Source organism: Solanum stenotomum, chromosome 12 (genome assembly GCF_019186545.1).
Source record: "Solanum stenotomum isolate F172 chromosome 12, ASM1918654v1, whole genome shotgun sequence".
Classification (NCBI taxonomy): domain Eukaryota; kingdom Viridiplantae; phylum Streptophyta; class Magnoliopsida; order Solanales; family Solanaceae; genus Solanum; species Solanum stenotomum.
The window spans coordinates 35,022,686-35,046,325 of record NC_064293.1 but is presented as its reverse complement, the minus strand read 5'-3'; the positions used below and the strand labels follow the sequence as shown (position 1 = coordinate 35,046,325).

Sequence of the window (23,640 nt, the reverse complement as noted above, 5' to 3'; positions counted from 1 at the left end):
TATCCTTGGTTACAGAACATAAAGATACTCACTACGATCATTTAAAAGTTTAAATCCCTATTAACATATGAAGGACCAGATGATAAAAATAGCAACTATTCCTTATCGATTCATAATATTACGAGATCTCGAGACATCCCATTGCGTAAGACTATAGACGAAGGGAAGATTCAAAAATCTGCTTGTGTGCAGATCTCCTAGTAAGTATGTAATGCACTTTAGACTTCAAAAATAACTCAAACAACCAACGAAATGTTATTATTTGATCAAGACAAATTTTTGTCTCAACTTTATGAATAAAATGATGTCTTCCTACCTACATATAAAAAATGTGCCTGCCATGGATGTGTGTTTTGGTTCATGTCGATTATTCTATATGCTTAAGCTTGGCAATCACACATATATGCAATAAAAGAGCAAGGTGTAAATTCAATCGAGTTAATCACCCCAAAATAGGCATAAAACAGAGAATGAGAGGAGCTAGGGACATACCAACATGGCGAGTAACACTTAAATGACAACATTAAAAACCAAGAAGCAAAATATTCCCAAGAAAAAGATAAAACATGAGGGGGCCAGTAGATCAAGGTTGATTATACTCGAGTAATGGTTAATTCGGTTAATCGATATGAGCTTTGTTATGTCCAATAGTCATACATTACGAGCTAACAGCCTTACATTATTTAGAGAGGCAAAACAAAATAACAAATTCACATATCGCACATCAACGACATAAATAAGTTAGAGGGGAGAAGACTTTGAGTTGGTCCCTTAACTAAAGAGTTTTAACAGACTTAAAGTCTAGGCCAATTGACAAGAATTTGACAGAACTTCTAAAGTATCGAATATGCTTAGATACTATATGTAGCTTAGCTATTTTAGCGAATAAAATGGAGTTCTAATGAACAAAAAAAATAAATTATTATGTGTCAATACTCTTGAGAGAAAAGCATTAGTCAAATCCAATACATCAAGAATCTATTCTAATTTGAATAGTTCCACACTACCATCCATAAGAAGAACAACATAAGAGCGGAAATCGATACCATATTGAAAAATTGAAATAGTAGCAGGCGAAGGACTAATTTTAAACGCTACTTCATTCATGCTTTTAAGAATACATATTTTTATATATACAAAAAAACCTAGTTACAAGTGGAGAGGTAAACAGAGTTTGAAGTAGAGAATTCACAAACCTTAAATGGAATTAGAATTTTGAAACAATAAGATAACATATACAGCTTTTAAGTTGTAACACATCGCCTAAAACATCAATGGCACTTAGGAGCCAAGAGCAACACAAATCAAGCTGAACATTTAACGAAATTATATTTTTAAAAGTGAAGATCAGTAGCATAAGCATGCCTTAGGTTTTTCTAGGCCAACTTCAACTCGAGTTTCATTGACAACATGAGTGGATTTCTGCAACTTACAGACATCAAACTGACGGATTTTCTTTAGAAAGTAAACTCTACAGAGGAATCAGAACGAGCAGCCCCGAATTAGTTAAATCTTTCAACATATTCAACTAAAATATAGGTATGTATGAATAGATAGATACAAATCAGCAAGACTCACTTCTAAGCTTAGAACAATCCTAAAAATACACCTCGAAATTACAGCAAGTTTTACTTTGAAACTTTAGGTTAATACACATTCGATTTTAAATGGAGACGAATAGTATGATATCAAAACGACAAGAGGTTTAAGTTATGCTAGAAGAACAAAAGCTCATATCATTAAGACTAAACTTATTTCCATCAGTGAACAAACATATCAACTAAAAAAAAAGAATTGAGGATTGAAAACTTTTTTACCTTATGTTGAGCATCAAACTAAAGCTTTGACGTCCAGAGATTTCAACTTCGAAACTCGAACTTCAACTCAAAGAAGAACGAAAACAGAGAGCAAAGATCACCTCAAAATCTGTTGCACTCTCTCTATTGCTGGGTGATTTTCGAACCTTTTCTGGATTGTTTTTTGGGTATTCCTCGATGATTTCCGAATTGGAAGACGCTTGCCTTTTATAGGCGAAAAATCGAATTCAAGATACCAATTGAAATCAAAACAATTACTGGAAAATAGAGAACTATTGCTACCGAGCAAATCAACGTCACTTTTTCAGGTTTTGGAGCCGTTGGGATCAAGCATAGGCGGCGTAGGGGTATCTTTTTTATCAGAAAAAGATGATGGAGGAGACATAAAGCAAGGGACCGCCGGAAATTGTTGTTTTCCGGCGGTCAATGGCCGTTCTTCGTGGGACGAAGGAGTGACGGGCATGGGGAAAGGCAACGCCTGGGGAAGGAGGAGAAATTGTGAGGCGATGGGGAGTGGATGGAGTTGGAGACCGCCGGATATTGTTGTTTTCCGACGGTTCATGGCCGACCTTGATGGGAGAGGTCGAAAGAGGCATGGGGAAGTGAGCGTCTGGGGAAGATGAGGATTCTTGGGAAAGACAAGTCTGAAAATGGCGTACTATTTTTTGGGAAAGAAGAAAACAATTTGGGATTTAATTTGGGCCATCCGATCATTTGATCGGACGGTTGGTAAAAATAAAGAGTTTAAAAAATAAATAATAATTATATATATATATATATATATAAAAGGATGAATTAATTAAGGCCGTTAGATTAGATTGTAAGGTTGAGATCGAATCTAAAGAAACACAATCCTTGTGCTCGCCTACGTGACATACATGGATTGACCGGTTTAATAAGACTTGGATTGCCAAATTTGCTCAAATTAAATTCATTTAAATTATAACTACTTTCTTTATTAAATAGCCATAAGTGATAATTATTTTGAAAGATTAGCTTATTTGATAAAATTAAATTAATATAAATTAGTAAATCATCCATTAACTAAGCTTTCTAAGTTTAATAAATGTACGAAAAATATCTATTGCAACAAAAGGAATTATATTTGAACCACAATAGATTCAATTCTTAAGAAGAACAACATTTATTTAAAAAATGAGAAAGTAAGTAGTAATATAATATATTTAATTTTTATAAGAAATAAATTTATCAAGTCAAACAAATAATTAAAATTTTTTGTATTCCTATGAAAAATTTCATAACATATATATTTTATTATTATTATTATAATTATTACTATAGTTAAATGTGGAGAGCCAAAATTGGATGTCAACAGTATGTAAGCTTTCTTTGTCCATGGAAGAGAGTAAAGAAGACGTGGACAAAGAAATATTGACACAATCCAATTTTAGGCGACCCACCAAAATTCACTTTGAGCAATAACTTGGCAAGAATGTTTATGGAGTTATGGCCGAACTCTGGCTTCCGAGCTGCTTACATATCTTAGGTTTCATGAGAAATCAGCCCACATGTAGTTCGAGAACATAGCAAATTTTTATTAAAAATTTGCCCCAGTATTGTATTATGATAATACTGAAATCTTTCGGTGGTGAGGTATGAAGAGATTAGCACGAATAGAAGGATGAGATACAATTCTAAAGAAACTTGTATGAGAGATGCTCTGTAGCAATTTCTACTAAAAACTCATGGTAGATGAATTTTAAAAAGAATGTCCGGTGTCGAGTTACAATGAACTGAGACATGAAAGAGCTATAAGTGAAATTTAAATCTGAACTTCTGAAAATCGAGTTGAGTTAAGTTTTGAAAGTGAATCCTTGACGTAGCTAGTGATGCTTGACATTGCACTAACTTGCCCTAGTTTGCTGCTTAGAGGGAGTTCCTCGTTGTAATGCTTTGTCCTGCAAAACATGGAAAAGGGTGAAAAGTACATGTTGCGGTTCAAGAATTATAAATTGAAATAGTAATGTAAAGGGTAGAGTGTAGATGTTCAGACGACTGTTGACGCCTCTTTTTGTGTTGTGAGTGTGATGTAGGCAAAGTAACTTGTAATGTAGAGGTCCTCGACTGGCGGGGCTGTTGTAATGTAAAATCCTGCATCTGGCTATGTAAAGCTTGTAATGTAAAGCCTCCGGCTGGCGGGGCTGTTGTAATGTAAAAGCTTGTATCCGGCTGTGTAAAGCTTGTAATGTAAAGCCTCCGATTGGCGGGGCTGTTGAAATGTAAAAGCATGTTTCCGGCTGTGTAAAGCTTGTAATGTAAAAGCCCTCGACTGGCGGGGCTGTTGTAATGTAAAAGCCTGTATCCGGTTGTGTAAAGCTTGTAATGTAAAAGCCCTCGACTGGCGGGGTTGTTGTAATGTAAAAGCATGTATCCGGCTGTGTAAAGATTGTAATGTAAATTTAATTATCGGTGTGTGACAACGTTTCTATGCGTGCTTGCCCCCGATCGATGGAGCTTCAGTGACGCCACTACGATGTGGTCTCCAATTGGCGGAGTTCGATCGATGTTTGCTATGTACAACCTCCGGGTGGCAGAGTTTGACGATGTTTGCTATGTGCAGCCTCCAATTGGCGGAGTTTGACACTGTTAGACGGTGGTCTCCGATTGTTGGAGTTGCTAATGAGGTTAGATTACAAGCTTCAGTTGGTGGAGTTATTTTGAAAGAAAGCTAACTATCTTATTTTCCTATGAAGATTCTCTTTTCTTCAGCACTTGATCCGGATCTTGAGCGTACCTGCAAAAATTTAAATGAAATATTCTAAGACATAAGATGCAAGTTGAAGTACTTCGGGGAAATAAAGTAGGGAAAGAGTATTTTGGCTCATGATTGTGAGAAGTCGAATGACGTGTCTGGTCATGCCCCAAAACTTGATGTTATTTTCTTGATTCCTGTGTTCCTGCACTCAAAGAAAATTTTAGTTTGGGAGAGGGTGTTGATTTGCATCGACTCGCAAACTGAAGCCTCGTCACTGGAATCATTCGACGTCTTCTTAGTACCGCACATAGTTTCTTAACCTAAAGACTTGGTAGGTGGATGAGTAGAAAAATATTGTTGAAATTAATTAGCTTGTTTTTCCAGAAAATAAGTATACTACGTATATTAGGTGTGTGTGTGTATATATATATATATATATATATATATATATATATATATATATATATATATATATAGATTGTAATTCTCCAGCGTTTTTAGATTATGACATGTTCCGAAGTCCATTGAGCTTTCCATTTTGTTGACTATATCCAACATAGTCCTCATGTAGCTTTTACCCTTCTGATGAAGCTTTCCTAGCTCTTTTGCAGACACTGCGATGCGACGATCAATATTCTTCAACATTCTGAGGTTACGCTAACTATGAGCAAGTGTTTCCTAAGGGTAAGTAAAGAAGAAAAAGAATAAAAATATAAATAAAAATTATGCAATGCATCGATCGAGCCTGACTCAGGCTGCCTACGTATCCCCAAGATAGGAATCAGATCGTTACGTAGTTCGAATACAAAAAGGGAGAAGTAAAAGTATGTAATGCAATGACCGAGCTTGACTCAAGCTGCCTACGTATCCAAGCGGAATCAGGTCGTAACGTAGTTCAAATATAAGAGAAAAGTGAAAAATATGAAATGCAATGACCGGGCCTGACTCAGGCTGCCTACGTATCCAAGCGGAATCAGGTCGTAACGTAGTTCGATTATAATAAGAAAGTGAAAAATATGACATGCAATGACCGGGCTTGACTCAGGCTGCCTACGTATCCAAGTGGAATCAGGTCAGGACGTAGTTCAAATACAATAGAAAAGTAAAAAATGCAAGGGACCGAATCCGACAAGGATTGCCTACGTATCCCACCGAGGGAATTCAGGTCGAGCGTAATTCTAAATACATGAAAATGATGATTTTGGGTTTTCTAAGAGAGACCGGATCAGATGTGAGTTGAACTACTAGCCCTTTCTCTGCCTCTTGCTACTCTTCATGTGCCTCTTCCTCTACCACTTTCAGTAGCCTGTATATTAATATATCAATACATATACATATAACTTACATTTGAAAGTAACAAATAAAAGTACATGTGCCTAAGAAGATGGTTCAGTTGATTGACTTGGACCAGCTTGGTTTCTTGTAGGACATCTTCTTTTATTGTATCCTTGTGTACCACATTTGCTACAAGTCATAACAACACCTCTTTTGCTAAGCTTTCCAGTTTTTCTGGTTTCATCTGTCTCCTTTCTTCTAACCTTACTTGGTCTTCCAGGCAACTTCTTGATCTTTGGTGGCTTTACAATTGGATTATTTGATGTTGGCCACATTTTCATGTTATTTATTAGGTGAATAAAATGGGCATATGTGTTGAGGTACGTTTCCTTGCTATAACAACGAGCCACATAATGGATTGGTTCCAACTCCTTGTAATGAAAGGCAGTAACACCATGAGGACAAGGAATGCCCCTGAGCTGCCAAGATCTGCAACTACATCTCCTACTAACAATGTCCACAGTATGTGTAAATCCATGATATTTAATCTCAAAACCTCTTTCTCCATTCCCAGTCAAGTTACATTGCATAGACTTTTCAATATTTTCTTGCAAAATTTTCAAAGACATAGGAGATATATCAGTGATCCAAGTGTTTGAGAACTCTCTCAAATCACCAATTCTTTTCACCATCTTCACCCTTATCACCTCAAGCATTGTGATTATTGTTTTAAACCTTGCAGGCAGTATCCAAGCATTAAGGCTTTCTCCCATATTGTTGTCCACAACATCACATTTGCTATAGTCTTGAAAATACTTTTTGCACCATGTATTCAAATTGTACCATAAAAGATCATCCAAACATTAATCTTGTCCTAATTTATTCATTGCATGTATATTATCCTTCATCTCAGCTTCAAATGTGGATTTAGCAATCCTCCAAAACACTCTTCTTCTTTCAACTCCTTTCCAATTTTTACACCAATTTGCAAGAACATGTCTTGCACATTTTCTGTGTTCAACCAGTGGCAATACATTTTCAACAGCAATTTCTAGTCCCTCACAAACCAACATAATAGAAAAAGAATAATTAAAATGCAAAACTCAACAACAATAGAACAGTAAGATCAGTAAGATAATTACCTTTTGCATATCAGTAATGATGGATAGTTGATGCCCTTCTCCAAGGTCAAGATCATTCTTCCCTAGTTCAAGAAACCATGTCCAGGTAAACTAATTCTCAACTTCAACAATTGCCCAAGCAATAGGCAGTATTTGGTTGTTTCCATCTCTACAAACTGCCACTAACAACTGGCCTTTACACACACCTTTGAGAAAACACCCATCAAAACCAATCAACCTCCTAGCACCTCCAAAAAATGCTTTCTTTAAAGCATTGAAGCAAACATAAAATCCTTCAAAAATTTTCTGTCCAGTTTCATCTTCTTCTCCAACCTTCACTACACAAGTACTACCTGGATTACTCCTTAAAATTTCACCTTTCTAATAAAAAATCTTACCATACTCCACAATGTGATCACCCATGATCTCTTGTAACACTCTAGTCCTAGCTCTTCTCACTGTTGTCCTACCAACATTAATATCCAACTCCTTTCTAATAATGTCCTTCAACAACACAATGCTGATGTTTGGCTGTTGAGTTATTCTTTCTTTGTATTTGGTGGCCAAACTTTGGGTTGCAAAGATAGTTATGAGTTGATGTCAAACATTTATGGACAGGGTTGTATGTTTTAACAATGACATCTCCACTAGTTTTATCCTTACTTGCACACAACAACCAAGGACAAGTCTCTTTACAACATCTCACTCTAACTCTGCCAGGCTCATTCACATATTTTTCAATTTGAATGTGTTCTTGGACTGCATATCTTGTCACTGCCAATCTAAATTCTTCAATAGTTTCAAAAACCAGTCCTAATTCCCAAACAATCTTTTCAGAAGTTGCATCAAACACAACTCTATTTGGGGTTTTCTTCCTCCTATCAGGTTTATGCACTACTTGATTAACCTCTTCACCATCTCCCCAACATGTTTCATCATCTATTTCAAAGCTAGGAGCTTCATCACTTGGATAGTAAGGTTCATCACCTCTTAGCTTACCATCTAAGCTTTCCCTTATACCAATATTTGTCTCATTATACCCTATATCTGGACCTTTTTCCTCAACATTAATCTGATATGAATTAGTACCTCTACTTCTCCTTTGTGACCTTTTGAAATGCCTCTTGGATGCCCTTATATCTATATACTCTTGATGGACATCACTGTCAACCTCAGTATCTTCATTAGTATCCCCTTCAGATCTTGATTCATCTTCTACTTCATCATCAGTTGGATCATTATCTATTATAGGATCAGATGAAGGTACAGAGGAAGGAAGAGGCACAGTAGAAGGAGATGGTGGAGGCACAGTGGGAGGATGAGGTACAGTGGAAGAAGAAGGCACAGTAGAAGGAGATGGTGGAGGCACAGTGGAAGGATGAGGTACAATGGAAGAAGAAGGCACAGTAGAAGGAGATGGTGGAGGCACTGTAGTAGACTGGTCTTCAAATGGAGTGCTGGAAGTTTCAGAAGGACCAGTTGTAGGGATGGAAGGAAAAGTAGAAGTAGGAGGCTGATTATTAGGGTTAGAAGCCTCATTAAAAGATTCCTCACCTATCCCACTATCACTCACATTGGAGACAAACTCCAATTCAAGTGGGGCCTGATTGGCTTCACTAACCCCATGCAAAACATACACCTCCACTATATCCCCATCATTTATCATATTGAAAAGGTCAAATATAACCTTATCATTATCAACAAGGACCAATAATCCATCCTACTTGATGAAAAAATCACAATCTACTGTATATCCTAGTTCCTTTATGTAGTCCCTCAACTCAAAATAAGACATCCTATCAACATCTACATCTAAGAATTCTGTCACATGCCCCCCTATATATTTAGGTGGGGGACCAAATTCTATTACCCTCCATGATACCATCTTAGAGTTATCAGAGTAAAAGCCATCCTGAAAAAGCATGTAACAAAGACAAACACAATTCAAACACATACTTCAAGAACAAAACAAGCAACAGTAGCAGTAGCACTAACATTTAGCCCCATCACTAACAGAACAAAAGATTGTTTACAAATGTATAATGTACAAATTGAAGTCTACAAATGTATAAGCCCCAACACTAACATTTAGCCCTAACAGTAACAACGAATGTATAAGAGACTAACAGTACTAACATTTAGCCCCATCACTAACAGAACAAAAGCACTAACATTAGCAGTCGATAATGTACAAATTGAAGTCTACAAATGTATAAGAGACAAATAATAAGATTCAAACTAAGTGGATAACATCAAACCCTAACCTAAAACACAATCACTAATAGTCGCACTAAGTCGATAACACAAAACCCTAATCACTAATAGTCGCACTAAGTTGATAACACAACACCCTAACCCTAACAGTAACAACGAAAAACTATAATATCCTAACAATATCCTAATCATGGCAACTATTGGAGGTCGATTCCAACACTTTTACTCTATAATAATCCCTAAAATCATAATAATCGAAAAAAGAGAAGATCTTTATCATATGATGTAGAGCCCTAACCTGTTAGACCTTCAATCTCCAAGAATCTTCACCAAGACACATCAACAACGAGATTATCAACACCAACACGACGAGAAATCGTTTCTATTTCTTCAGATTTTAGGGAAAGTTGAGAAAAATAAGAAAAGAAAAGGAGAAACGACTTTTCTTCAAAGAACAGGGTCAGGTCGGGTCGGATTGAATTCTATCACAGGGAGTGAGCAACACGCGCCACTACATAGACGAGGGAATGGGTCAAAATGGCCATTACAACGATATTAAATAGTTCTGTGGGGTGATAGGATACTTTGAAAGTTAAGGTGTCTTTATGAAAATACGGGACAACTTTAATTGTGTCTTTATGTCTTTATTCTTATCAAAACTATAACTATAGAGCCTTATTATATTTATTTTGTTTACTATTTCTGAAATTTTCTCTACGTTAAAGGCTAGAAATTAGCCCACCAGGCCTTACCATTTATCCTACCACACTGATGCTCATATATCATATACAAAACTTGAATAACCCGATTTGCACAGATAGACCGCCTAATCAACTAGCGATATATTTGATTTTTCACTTTTTTTGTAACCATATTTTGCATAATTAGTAGACTAAAAAATATTGTCAATGTTTTAAATAACTTGAGCAAGTACTAGAACTCATATTGTTATAAAGGAACCATAATACGACTTGCATATATAAAAAATAGGATGTGGTTTCCCCATGCTCAGGAAAACCTTTTATTCAAACACAATACATGAAATTAAAGGAAATAAGAAAGCAACAATTTGAAATCCAATTGGTCTGATCGATCTCTCAGAAATCATACTCATCACGATCCTGGAGAAGCCAACATCCATCTTCTTGTTGAACCATTCCTTTGTGCTTCTCAGACCACCAAAGGGGAGGAATACAATGTTCATCTTTCAGTATGTTCCACTGCTTGTTCACAAGTGAAATATCACGATTCACTTCTAGCTTAAAACCTGCAAACATTCCAATTCCTTGAGTCCCAGCAATTCCATGCAAGTATGGTTCCAACAAATGCCAGCTCACAGGTTCTCCTGGAGGTTTCACATACGGAGATTTTGTTGTATCAATCATTATCTCCTGCCCAACGTCAAAATACCCAATGGGTGGGTATTTTGGAACAATATCCAATAAATTATGAATCCTCAAGATGTGAAGATGCTTCAGTTTGGAAAATGCATCGAGAAAATTCACATCTCCAACTTTAGGACTTGCGAATACAAAAGCAGTTACTGGAAACTCCTTGCCATTACTTGCTTTGTTGATTTTATTGAAAGCTATGTCAACTGCATTCAGAGTTGCAAGTGATGCACCTAGGCTGTGTCCAGTCACAGTTATGCTCACCTCTTCATGCTTATATTCCTCGACCAATCTTTTCACTTCTTCCATTACCTAAAAGGAAGAAAAAAAAAATGATGAATTGAATTGTTAGGTCGACTAGATCTTTAGGTAATTATCATATGAAGTAAAAGCAAGTTAACATGATGCGCGCACCTGATCCCTAACACAAGTTTTATTAAACTGTGATCGTGGATTTTCCGTTGTATAAATGTTATGGAAGCCATGATGTACCAAAGGATGAAACAAAGGAAGCAAACCTCCATCACCAAAAACTTTGGGTGCTGGGACAAGTAAAAATTGAAGGTCATTTACCCACTCCAATACTTGCAAAGTTCCTCTCCAATTAATCACAATATCCCTCCTTCCTAGTGAAGCTTTTCCCTCATCAGTAGCCACAGCAATATATCCCATAAAATTTGATTCCTTACTCCATGCTTCTCTTGAAAATGATTTTGTAATGAAAGCATCAGGAAGTGGTATGGATGAGGTAGCATAGAAATATTTGGTTACACAATACTTTTTTGGGTCAAGTCCAACCTTAGTAAAAAAGTTTTCCATAGAGTATCTGCTAGCTCCTGCATATTTAGACGCTCTCTCTGAGATGAAAGTGTCATAAGTTGCTTGAGCCAATTCTCCATATTGAATGATATATTTGCGAAGATCAAGATCCAAGGGGTTTAATAGCCCATCCCAATTGTTTTTCCCACTAAGTTCCTCCCATTTATCAGCAAATATGCAAGCCATTCTTTTTCTTGATCTTTTATGTTTTTATCACTCTTTGTTTTTTTTCCCTTGGTATGTGAACAACGTTAAGCCCTTGAATTTATAGTGCAACTTTGTTTCCCTCATGCAGAACAATAATTGAAATGGCCAAGCAATAATGCTAAAAATTATTTCTAACTAGATATATACAACTGTACCCTTATCACCTTATGGGCATAAACATAGAGCTGTCACATATAGGGATGGAAATATACAGAGGTAAGGATAAAACTGCACATATACTCTTCTTGGTTAAAATGAATAGGTAGGGGTCAGACTAATCCTCCACCAATAAGGATTTTGGTTAAATTTGGACGTTTCAAAATGAGTTAGGATAATATAATGATCCATCCGAATTGTATTTGGGTTGTAATACATTATGTCTAGAAGAACATAACTAAATAATGGGTCACGAGTTAATTCACCCGGCTCTTATCGAGTTCATTTATTTTTGCTTCTCATAATTTGTTTGATTAGCAAACAAAACTAATAAGATTATTTATCTCACCGCCATATATCAATAATTCAAAAATAAATAAATAAGCATATCAATCTTTAGCAGATTAGAATCGTTCCCGTGTTTCTAAAGGGTTTAAATTTTGTCATTGTTGATATAATTTATGTTGTTGTAAGTAACTTTTCTTGAGTTAGCAAACTATACTTACTACTCTCCTTATCCAATTGTATTTGTCATGTTGGGCTTTTCAAAAGTCAATTTGACTAATTTTCATAGTTAAATTAGATTACATTAATTCGATATCTTAAACAAAAAATTTAGATATTCAAAAACTATACGAAAAAAACTATTAATTTCAATTTTTTGCATATCAATATGATGAAAAAACATATTGTAAAATGTTAGTCAAAGTTCTTATAGTTAAACTCTAAAAAAAGGAAACCATGACAATTAAAAATGGACGGAGGGAGTACACTACATCAAAAATGATCTTTAGCGGCAATTAATTGACGGCAATAGCTCAATTGCCGCTAAATATGTAGTTTTAGTGGCAATTCACATTCTTTGTATATGTCCCTAAAGTCTTTAGCGACATTGAATTTAATGACATTTAACTAATGTCGATAAAAACTTTAGTACTCTTTATTAATGTGTTTATTTATTGCCGTTAAAAATTATTTTTATTGTCGTGGTAGTATATTATTTTTTATAGAGACAAAAAGAAAACATGTGATAGAGTAGATCTTTCTTGGAATACGCAATCCAATCATGCATGTAGGAGATATTGTAAAAAATATTTGAATTACTAGTGTATTGAATTAAAAAGCATATCTAGTGATAGTGACTAGTAATACCAATCTACCCACTAAGCTAATCCCTTTCATGGCAGGTCAGAAAAAAAAGAGAAAATAAAATAATACCTCAGAAAAATCAATATACGATATGGGACATGCAATTTGTCCCGATTTAAGCACGTGGAGGATCATTGAAATATTAAAGTTCTATTTTTCATTTTGTAATTTTCTCTCATGTGTTTTTTTTTTTTTACTTTTTCCATCTTCATTTCCTTTAGAAAAATAAAAAAAGATAGAATGTATTAAAATATCTAAATTAAATATATGTAAAATATGTTAAAATATTTTTTTAATCGATCTTAAATATGGATGTCAATTAAAAAACTAGAAATAACGAATTGCCAAAAAAGAAATTTTTTTTTTTTAAAAAATAGACTTAAAAAAACAAGCGAAACAAACTGAAATTAAGAAGTAGTAATCACATGAGAATTCTACAAATATTTAGATTCTATTAATCCTCTTTTCACAATATACAATATATAGTGATACTCTGAAGACCATTGATTATATGGTAATCACAACTAATTTATCACGTATTATTATGATAAGAGTAGTTACTATTGATTTGTGAGGACTCATCAATTGATGATAATCCAACGAATTTAAGAACCATCGAACTATTAGTATTTCAGTTGGGTGTTCGATCCGACGGAATCTAAGATTGAAGTGCAGTGGCGGGGCCAGAAATTTCGACAAGGGTAGTTAAACTTTAAAAAAGTGAATGATATTTATGTTTCTTTCCCTTTATAATTTTTTTTTGTTGAAATGCAGTAGGCCAAGAATAGAAACAAGGACCTTAGTGTCACGGACTTAGAGGCTTTACTAAAGCTCCGTGCGGCACTTGACAACTTACTCACTATTCTTTCAAGATCTCGTAAGCTCAAGTAAGCCTTTAAGACAAGATCGCTAAGAGAATGAAAGGAAAGACTTAGAGAATTTTGGAAGAAGGCTTTATATTGCTTGGAGAATGCTTTACAAGTTGCTTGAATGCTTGGTTGCTTTCTTGGTGCCTAGCAAATGAGGGGCACCTCTATTTATACTAACACCTAGGGATTAAAGTGCAATTTAAAATTACTTTACAAGTCCCTAGACTATTTACACTTTGATCCCTCTCTAGAAATTTCTACACTTTCTAGGAATTTCTAAGGTTTTCCAAGAAAATATCTAAGACATTCTAGAGAATTCTAAGGAAGGACCTAGGGATTTCTAAGCCTTCTTGAAAACTCTAAGGACTTCTAGGGTTCTCTATAAACCTCTCCATAACTCTAGACTCTTCCGCCCCTATCCGACTGCAAAATTTGATTGTGAAGTGGCGGGACGTGACACTCTCCCCCACCTATGGATGCGACGACCGCATCGCATCGTCGCTGCATCGCCAACCGGGTCTTGTCTTCTTGTACGCGTGGCCAATAACCTACTCACTCGATCCACGCCCTCGCGCAATGCCTTCAGTTGCTTCCTGATCTTTTTCAGCCCGGTCTTATGATCTTCTTCTTTCATAGGAGGCAAGCGCCTCGGCGGCTTCTTTGGCAACACGGCATTGTTTCTTTCTGGAACCTTCTCCGTGCGTGGTGACAGGGACCTTTTTGCATAATTGTCTTCTTTCGAACTTGCAATGGTGGCTCTATGTGTCGACTTCTTCTTCTTAGGGCCTCTTATGAGCTATAGAGTTGTTAGACGGACTTGCCGTTCCGTCTTCGGTACCTTAACCAGGGGCACCATACATGATCTTCCTTGCTCTATGACTAGAAGTCGTTGGAGGTCACTGCGTGGCACTACTGGAAGAATTCCTGCCCAAGAATTACATCGAAGAGATCTACAAAAGCGACAGTGAAATTGGTCTTACCTTGCCACTCGCCTAGCGTGATGCTCACTCAATGTGCGACTCCGCTCACAGGAGTTGGGGGTGCATTGACCGTCCTGAGTTGGGCGTTACTTGGACTGTAACCCAGGCCAAATCTTGTCGTTGTCGCCTTGGTCATGATATTGACCTCTGCACCCGTGTCGACCATAGCACGCGCGGGTCTTTCATTGATCGTGAGGTCGACATATTGCGCGCCGTATCCTCTTGGCGTCCGTGGCTGCTTGGTGATCGCTCCGCATAGCCCTATCAAGTCCAACTGCGTCGTCTCTGCGCCTTGTCCTTGCTCCTGTGCATCCTTCTCTTTCCGCTCGCGTAGGATGGCTCCAAGGCTCTTCACTTCAAGGCACTTTAATTTGCATAGCCATGCGGCCCATTAAATATGTAGCAACCACTTTTGTTGGCAACCTCTGTCTTCCTCTCCGTATTACCATGACGTCCAGACTTCTTGCCATCGGACTTGTAGATATCATGATTCTTTGGATGTGGCCGCTGCTCATCGCCTTTGCCACGATCTCCCCCACCATGGTCATAACTATCTCTCATCTCCTCTTCTCTGGCTCTGTCGGGGTTCTCATGCCTAAAGTCTGTCAAAGCTTTGGCCTGCGTAATGGCTTCATCTATGGTCCTGACCTGCCGACGTTCCAACTTCGTCCTGGCCCAATTTTGCAGCCCATCTATGAAGTGGAACAACATATCATCATCCGTGAGGTTAGAAATTTGAAGCGTGAGGGTAGTGAACTCCTGCACATATAAGCGGATGCTGCCCGTTTGCTTCAGCTCCATAAACTTGTGTTTCGCCTCATAAATGACGTTGTTCGGGAAAAAGACTTTCTTGAACTCCTCTCGGAATTGCTCCCAGGTATTGATGGTGCACGTCCCCTTTCCTATCTCGGCCTCCTTGCGCCTCCACCATAGCATGGCCATCTCCAAAAGATATAACACAACAGTGTTGATCTTACTCTCGTCGCTCTTCAGCCTATTGCACTTGAAGTAATTCTCCAAATGCCATAAGAAGTTCTCCACCTCTTGCGCGTCACGGACGCCTTTGAACATAGGTGGCTTGAGAGCCTCAACCTTGGCCTCCCTATCTCGATCAAGCGACGATGATCCTCCAGCTGCCACACCTTCCTTGAGTGCTTTCATTTCGGCCTTCATGGTCTCAATCGTGCTCAACGCCTCCATGAGCCAACACTCCAAGGAAGTGATAGCCTCATTCATCTCGAACTTCGCCCGCTGACATCCCTCCAACTCCTTGCGATAGCTTTCAGTCTCCTCAAGGGTGAAGTCCTCGAGAGTCTTAAACTTGCTATCAGCCACGTTCAAACGCCGCCCTAATATCTCCACGGCCTGCCTCGTCGTTTCAACCCTTGCGATCCACTCCTCTCCGGCGGTGACGTCAATGGCCTCCTCGCCAAGTTCATCGTCACTTGCTTTGTGGTCGAAGGTGGATGAGATGTTAGAGCCTCACTTGGTGTGGGGTCGAGCAATATTTCCTCACAACCCTTTTGGTGTTTCTTTCCCTTGCGGTTCTTCTTTCCACCATCCGAACGAACGTTGGTGGTACTACCCGTATTTACGTCTCCTTCGGTTGTCATTTTCTTATTATCAAACCTTGCTCTGATATCACGTTGTCACAGACTTAGAGGCTTTACTAAAGCTCCGTGCGACATTTGACAACTTACTCACTATTCTTTCAAGATCTCGTAAGCTCAAGTAAACCTTTAAGACAAGATCGCTAAGAGAATGATAGGAAAGACTGAGAGAATTTTGGAAGAAGGCTTTATATTGCTTGGAGAATGCTTTACAAGTTGTTTGAATGCTTGGTTGCTTTCTTGGTGCCTAGCAAATGAGGGGCACCTCTATTTATACTAACACCTAGGGACTAAAGTGCAATTTAAAATTACTTTACAAGTCCCTAGATTATTTACACTTTAGTTCCTCTCTAGAAATCTCTACACTTTCTAGGAATTTCTAAGGATTTCCAAGAAAATATCTAAGACATTCTAGAGAATTCTAAGGAAGGACCTAGGGATTTCTAAGCCTTCTTGAAAACTCTAAGGTTTTCTAGAGTTCTCTATAAACCTCTCCATAACTCTAGACTCTTCCGCCCCTATCCGACTGCAAAATTTGATTGTGAAGTGGCGGGACGTGACATTAGGCTCTGATCTTAGACTCTAATTATAACGACCCTAAAAACGAACTAGTGAAACTAGAGCCTCACATGTGAGTTTGGAGTTGAGAAATTGATGAAATTATGAGAAATGACCGTGACGTCCGGAAACTAGTCATTTGAACTAGTGAGTTGTAAGGGTCAACTTTAAATGGTCATATCTTTTAGCTCAAAATGAATTAGGTGGACCTTTACCTATCCAATTAAAGGTCTTTGAGTCCTCTTTTCAACGCCACCGAGTTTGCCCAATTCCGACCTTGGAGTAAAAAGTTATGCCCGAAATAGTGAAGCACTGTCCAAAAGGACGAGTTTAGACGGGAAGGGGCAAAATTTTTTAAGTTAAGACTTTATGGGTCCTTAGTCCTTTTCCAAAATTGACCCTATGCTATTCTATTCCTTTCCTAGCAACTATAATACCTTTTTATGACTTAATTCCTTTCATTTAAGTCACTCCTCTTAGAATTAAAAAGAAACCCATCTCCTTTCATATATTTCTTTCAAGTTCAAGGAAGAAGAAGGGTGAAGAACTAGGGTTTCAAATTAGAGGCTTCTTTCAACGATTTTCGTGGGCTTTTTCAATATTTAGGTATGGGGATTCTTTATCTTTGATTTCTTTTTCAATCAAAGAGCTAATTCAAAGTATTTTCAAAGTTCTTCAAAAATCCTAAAGTCCTAATTTCGATTCTAGCATGGGTTCTTGCATAAAAAGGGTTTTAAATGATGGTTTATATTGTTATTAATGATTATTAATGGTTTTTAGAAAGAAATTCCCATAAACCCATGTTTTCTCAAATTCTCTAAATTTCACCATAAAGTGGGTGTATTGATTTTGAGTAGATGATTATAAAAATTGTGTTTAGTATGGTATGGGTTGTTCATATATGGTATTATATATGTGAATTGTTAAGAATTTTTATTAAATTGAAGGATGTGGGATGTTGGCCTTGAATGGGCAAAAATTGTGAATTTGTCTTCATGTTGATTATGGGCTTATGCTTAGCTTAAATGGTATAGTTGAATACCATGATTACCTATGCTTTCTATTGTGAATTGTTTGATCATGAGAATGGTGAAGGTGGCTTGGCAAGGATGGTAAGTTGACCTACTTTAGGACTAATGTTGAATTAGTAGGGAATTGAGTAATGTTGGTTATGACTTTGGAGAATGGTAAGATGGCTTAATCTCTTAGTATTGATATAATTGTTATTGATTGATTTGATCCACCTTTGGTGGGGGTGGTTATTTGTTGTATTATTGTGAATTGAGGCCATGAAGGGCATTATATAACTGTTATTATATTGTTGTATTATTATACACATATGAGGCTATATGTAAAGTCCTATATGAAGCTATATGTAAAGGTATGATGTGAATGAGTTTTATGTGAAGCTATATGTGAAGGTATGATGCGAATGAGTTTTATGTGATCTTGTGATGATTCTATGTAAAGTGGATAGCATTGTGAGTTAAAGTATGACTTCTCATGATGTATATATGAAATGATGTTGGATTATAAAGTATCCTTAAATGAAAATGTTGTGACTTGGTTGGTAGACTAAAGTGTCCCTCCTTGTTACTTAAAGTCTTAAATGCATAAATGTGTGAAGTGGGCAGAACTAAGAAATAGTGCCCTTTCTATAAATGCTAAAAGAGGAATTCTAGGCCAAGACTTGAATCGGCAAAACTAAGAAATGGTGCCCTTTCATAAGTCTAGCTTTCCTAAGTAAATGTAAAACCATGAAATCGGTAGACCTAATGGTGGTAGCCCTTCTCATGTGTGAAATGATGAACCTTGGACCGGTAGGCTTAAGGCACCCTTAATGAAAAATCGGTAGGCCTAAGGCACCCTTCCAGGGGGATTTAATGAGCTATCCTTAATGAACCTTGATCGGTAGATCCTTGTGGTGCCCTTCTTGGTAGATGTGCTATGGGTCGGTAGACCTAATGATGGTGCCCTCTCTAGCACATACATGTGAATGAAATTACTCCATGGGAACTAAGGCTAAGCACCGAGTGGATATGGTTAAGATGGTAGCTCTCCCGAGTATGAGGCAAGAGTACAATGAACATCTTTGGATATCCCCTAAACCATGTGCCTACATGGGATGTGTCCTAGTTCTACCCTTGGCAAGTAGAACACCTTCCACGGTGTAGGGTTTTATGACACCGGATTCCATGTCTAGCTCGCATGGTCTATGTCGGTTAATGCCTATTCCCATCATGTGGGATGTGCACTCTAGTTATTGGATAGGTTCTACAACGTGTAGGTAGTAGTATGGGATGCTATCTACACATGGCACGAGTAGGCTTTGAAGATACTAAAGTGAGTTCCCTAAGTCTAACGACTATTATGTGAAAGTCCCCTTATGTGCTTGAATGTCTCCAAAATGGTTTCTTAAAGAATGTTGGTCTATTGATGTTATGTTGTAAAGGAAATGTCCTTATCTAAGGTAATCTTGGGGAACACTTAAGTGTGCTTGAAGAGGTTGTATGGGCGGTCACTTCTTGTCTCACTCAAGTGTGTCTTAAGATTATATTAGGTAGAGGTCCTATGGTAATGAAATGACATGTGTTCTTTTAAAGTTAAGCATGGGTTGTATATGGACATATGTTGAGTATATGTATGGTTGGCTATGGTCTTATATGTTAATGTTGACTTGTATTATGTCTCTTATACTTGTAAAGGAAAGGTTTTATCAAATGATATGAAAGCATTTACTTCCTTGAAAATGTCCTTTTTGGCATGTTTTTGCATGGTCTCCATACTTAGTACTTAATTGTGCTAACCCCTTTCTTTCCCTTTTTGGACTAAAGTGTAGGGATTTGGAGATGATGACATGTCATGGCTATTTGATAGGTTTCTAAGTGTTGAAGATGAAGACTTGGTGAGTCCTCATATATTCGAGGACAATACCCCATATGTTCTTTTATGTCTTTTTAGTATTGTTTAAGTTGTGTATGGGATTGGTCCCGAATTTTGTACTCTAAAGTATTAGATGGTTTTGAGACATCATGTATAAAGTCTAGAAAATCTTCCGCTTGCTATTTTTTTTATTTATTTATGAAATATTTTCTTGGTAAAGAAAGTTTTTAATTCCTTATGGTTTTAGTGTCTATGCGATGAATGAATGCTAAGAGGCTTGTATTGGACCTCTTCGAGGTCAAGTACGCCAGTTACGACTAGGGGGTGCTCCTGGGTCGTGACACTAATCTAAGCACGCTTACAATTGGACCAAAGACCTTTGTTGTATTTAAGAGGAGAAAGTGACATAAATAGTTCCTTTACTATAGGAGTATGTCTAAAATGATTCCTTAACTATACACTTAACGGATTTAGTCCTTTAACTATTCAAAAATTTATCAGTTTTGGTCCCTTAACTATACATTTACCGGTTTTAGTCCCTTAACTATAAACTTACCGATTTTAATCCTTTAAGTATTAAAATTTATCAGGTTTGGTCTTTGTCCATTTTTAATACAAATAACTTAGGTTTATATTAGTGAAAATCTTCGTGAAATAAAATCTTTAACCTATTTTTTAAGTTGTTTCTCTATCTCAATCCTTTTTCTTCAAACTACTCTTATGAAAAGAGCAATATCGTGAACGATTCAAGATAAAATTAATGAGGAAAGAAGATATAAGTCCTAATTTTATTCAATGGAGGATAAAATTAAGCATATAATTGTTGTTATTGACTTAAATCTACACTTGAATATGCTAATCGGTGCGAATTTATTTAATTTACTCAAATTTCTTTACGTAAAATAAAATGAATAGAATAACAAAATTGATCTATTTAAATTTTTTTTGCAAATCTACCATTTTATAAATTTCAATTTCTGAAAAATTAAACAAATTCCGTTCAGTGAAGTCGTTGGAGTACAAAATTTGGATTTAACGGGTAATAATATTTTTTCTTTTTATAATAGAATTTAGCATGTTCAAGTCCTTAGTAGCAATAATATGCCTCATTTTATCCTCTATTGAATAAAATTATGACTTATATTTTCTTTTCTCGTGAATTTTATTTTAAATCATTGAGGTTAAGGTTCTTCGCATAATGTTAATTTGAAGAAAAAGTAGCGGAAGAGAGCAACAAAAGGAAAGATTGCTAAAAGATTTAATTTCTCGAGGCATGAATTTCGTTGATATAAACCTAAGCTATTTGTATTAAACTAGATGGGTACTGGCCGTGCTAAGCACGGCCCAACGTACTTAAATTTGATGTAAATTCTTTAAAAATTTTGCGCAAATCTCATAGTATTAGAAGCTAACTACATCTTATCTTACTCTTCTCCAAATTACAAAAAAATCCTTAAATTCTGTGGAATTCAAGTTCATCCAAAAATGTCTCGATACATCGCGTCTCGAGTTCGGATACATCCTTCAACGTCCTGATACATTGTGTTCCGATTTCGGCTACATCCCTAAATATCCTAATATATGACGTCTCAATTTTGAATACATCACTCAACGCCCAATACATCGCATAAAGTGATGTATCCGACCGATGCATTGGGTAAAGTAAAAATTTGTGTAATTTTTTCAAATAGTAGAAAATTTTAATAAATATGATAAAATAAGCTGTGGATTTAGCTAAGTTTTCCAAAAAATTTCATATTAAAATAGAAACTATACTTGATCAAATGCATATGTCAACATTGACATAACATGACATTTTCATGTAAATATGCGAAATAGATAAATTGAGCTCTCTATGAATGAAATCATCTTCTTCCCATCCATACGTCGTTTTTCTTTTCTATCATATGACGAAGCAATTGATTTAATATAAGTATGACTCTCTCATTTGTCCCAACCCAAAATCATTGTTAATGTTTGTGCATCTTCCAAACCATCACAAGTACATATGAAATTATTCTCTATAACCAAGAGTTATAACAATCAGCTTTGGATGAACTGTGAGGAAAGCAAAAAAAAAAATATCAAAGAGTTGTAAAATAGAAGCTACATACATATTATTTCAATTTGATTTGGTTACTGTTCAGCTAATATAAAGTAACATTATTTGATGTTTTCTCCAACCCGCACATGTGAATATCATCCTATAGGGTGCACACACTAAACATTCTTCTATCAAATGAAATTGTCAAGAACAAGAATATGTTTAATTAGAACATCTATCCTCATGAAATTAGATCATTTAAAGAAAAATATTTAGGCAATCATCAATTTTTTAATAAAATGCTAAGATTAATTAGCAGCAGTACATGTTGCAATATTTGTAATAACAGACGATTTTAAATAAGCAAATATTAATTTGTGTGTTCATCAGAGGAATTGTCTCATACTCCATAATCGATCCCATCTGTTATGACAAAAAATCTCAATTTTTGTCAACACTAGGCATACAAATAAGACCAGATAAGTAAACCAATAAACCAATAAGGAGGAAAAGAATAGTTTTCCGAAGGCTGCCTGATAAAATTGAGCTCCAAAATGAAAGCTTACCCCACCAATAGAGAATACCAATAACTAATGACTACATAAAATCAACGCAAAAGAAAAGTTTTAAAGCATATAGGTGAACTACAAACTATTAAGAATTCAGCACTATTCAAATAACCTTGAAAATAACATTTAAATGTAAGAAAGCTTTTTATATGATAGAAAAACTTACAATCTGCTGGTAGATTATTGATTATTTCACAAATGAAAGATATTTTTTTTCTCTACTACATGGATGAATTACAAACATTGAATACCCTTACCAATTTTTTCTCATACAACAAGAATTAGTGATAAAATCCATAACTCCACATACAATTAAAAGATAACCACCAGCTGAAATCAATAGTATAAGCAATCGTTTGGTGTGAGATATAAGATATATATTAATCTCGGAATAACTTGTTCCTAACACCAAACGACTAAGAGATAGAGAACTTTTTAATGGTATAGCTACTAATGTCCATGCAATCATATGATTTCCAAACAGTTTTTACCTGGTATGAATGATTTATACTTTTTTCTCAAGAATCTAATTTGCCAGGCTATTGTGATAATTCTTTTTCACTCGATTTAATGTGTTCCTCTACTTACTCTTCCTGGATAAGAATGTCACTATAAGACAATGACAACAAGAAATTCAGTCATGAAATCAGAAATTGCTAAAAGAACTCAAATACGTAACTAAAGAAAAGAAGACAGAGAAAGAAAAAAAGAAGATTCAAGCAGAATTTGATAGAGAATCATACCTAAAATCGTAAGCAGATAGAAGAGAAAATGAAAAATCTCAAAGTAGAGATTGTGAAAAGCTTGAAGGAGGAGATCGGAAAAAAATATATATGTGAGCAAATTTTCCTGTTAAAAAGAAGAATTCTTTTCTTCTTCATATAGTCAAGAGGAATGCATAAACAAAACTGTCCTTTCATATTGATAGTTGTGGCATGAACCAAGAGAAGTTAAGCCGAGTCTGCTAGGATAGAAGACCGCACTTAAGAAATTATACAAGCAGTAAACTAACAATGAACGTAAAAAAAAAATGCCAGCTTCACCAGAATAGACCCATTATTGGTAACTGGGCATTATTCTATCTAGCCAATAGTAATTATCTTGAAAGAAAAAACATCAATAAGCAGCGGATCAAATGGATAGTAAAATCTACAATTAGGTAACAACAAACACTTAACTTATAAGAGCAAAGGAGTTCAGAAGAGATCAATTATTCTTATTTTTTGCACGAAAACTAGAAATAAGGAAAAGTTGAATAAATG

General features: G+C 36.1%; 1 protein-coding gene across 5 annotated transcripts in view; it reads right to left on the bottom strand.

Moving 5' to 3' along the window:
* LOC125848201 (phospholipase A1-IIgamma-like) overlaps positions 1–23,640 on the bottom strand; it is a 44,698-nt gene that overhangs the window by 9,161 nt on the left and 11,897 nt on the right. Inside the window, exons 1-2 of one of the 5 annotated variants that reach the window (XM_049528022.1) lie at positions 10,949–11,578; positions 10,768–10,846 (exon numbers count right to left, since the gene is read on the bottom strand). The exons of 3 other annotated variants lie outside the window; for them this stretch is intronic. In XM_049528022.1, the coding sequence (XP_049383979.1) occupies positions 10,768–10,846; positions 10,949–11,539 (670 nt within the window). In that variant the 5' untranslated portion in view covers positions 11,540–11,578. Of the gene's footprint in view, positions 1–10,099; positions 10,847–10,948; positions 11,579–23,640 lie in introns of those variants that run through there. One more of the 5 variants, XM_049528023.1, reaches the window with a different exon arrangement.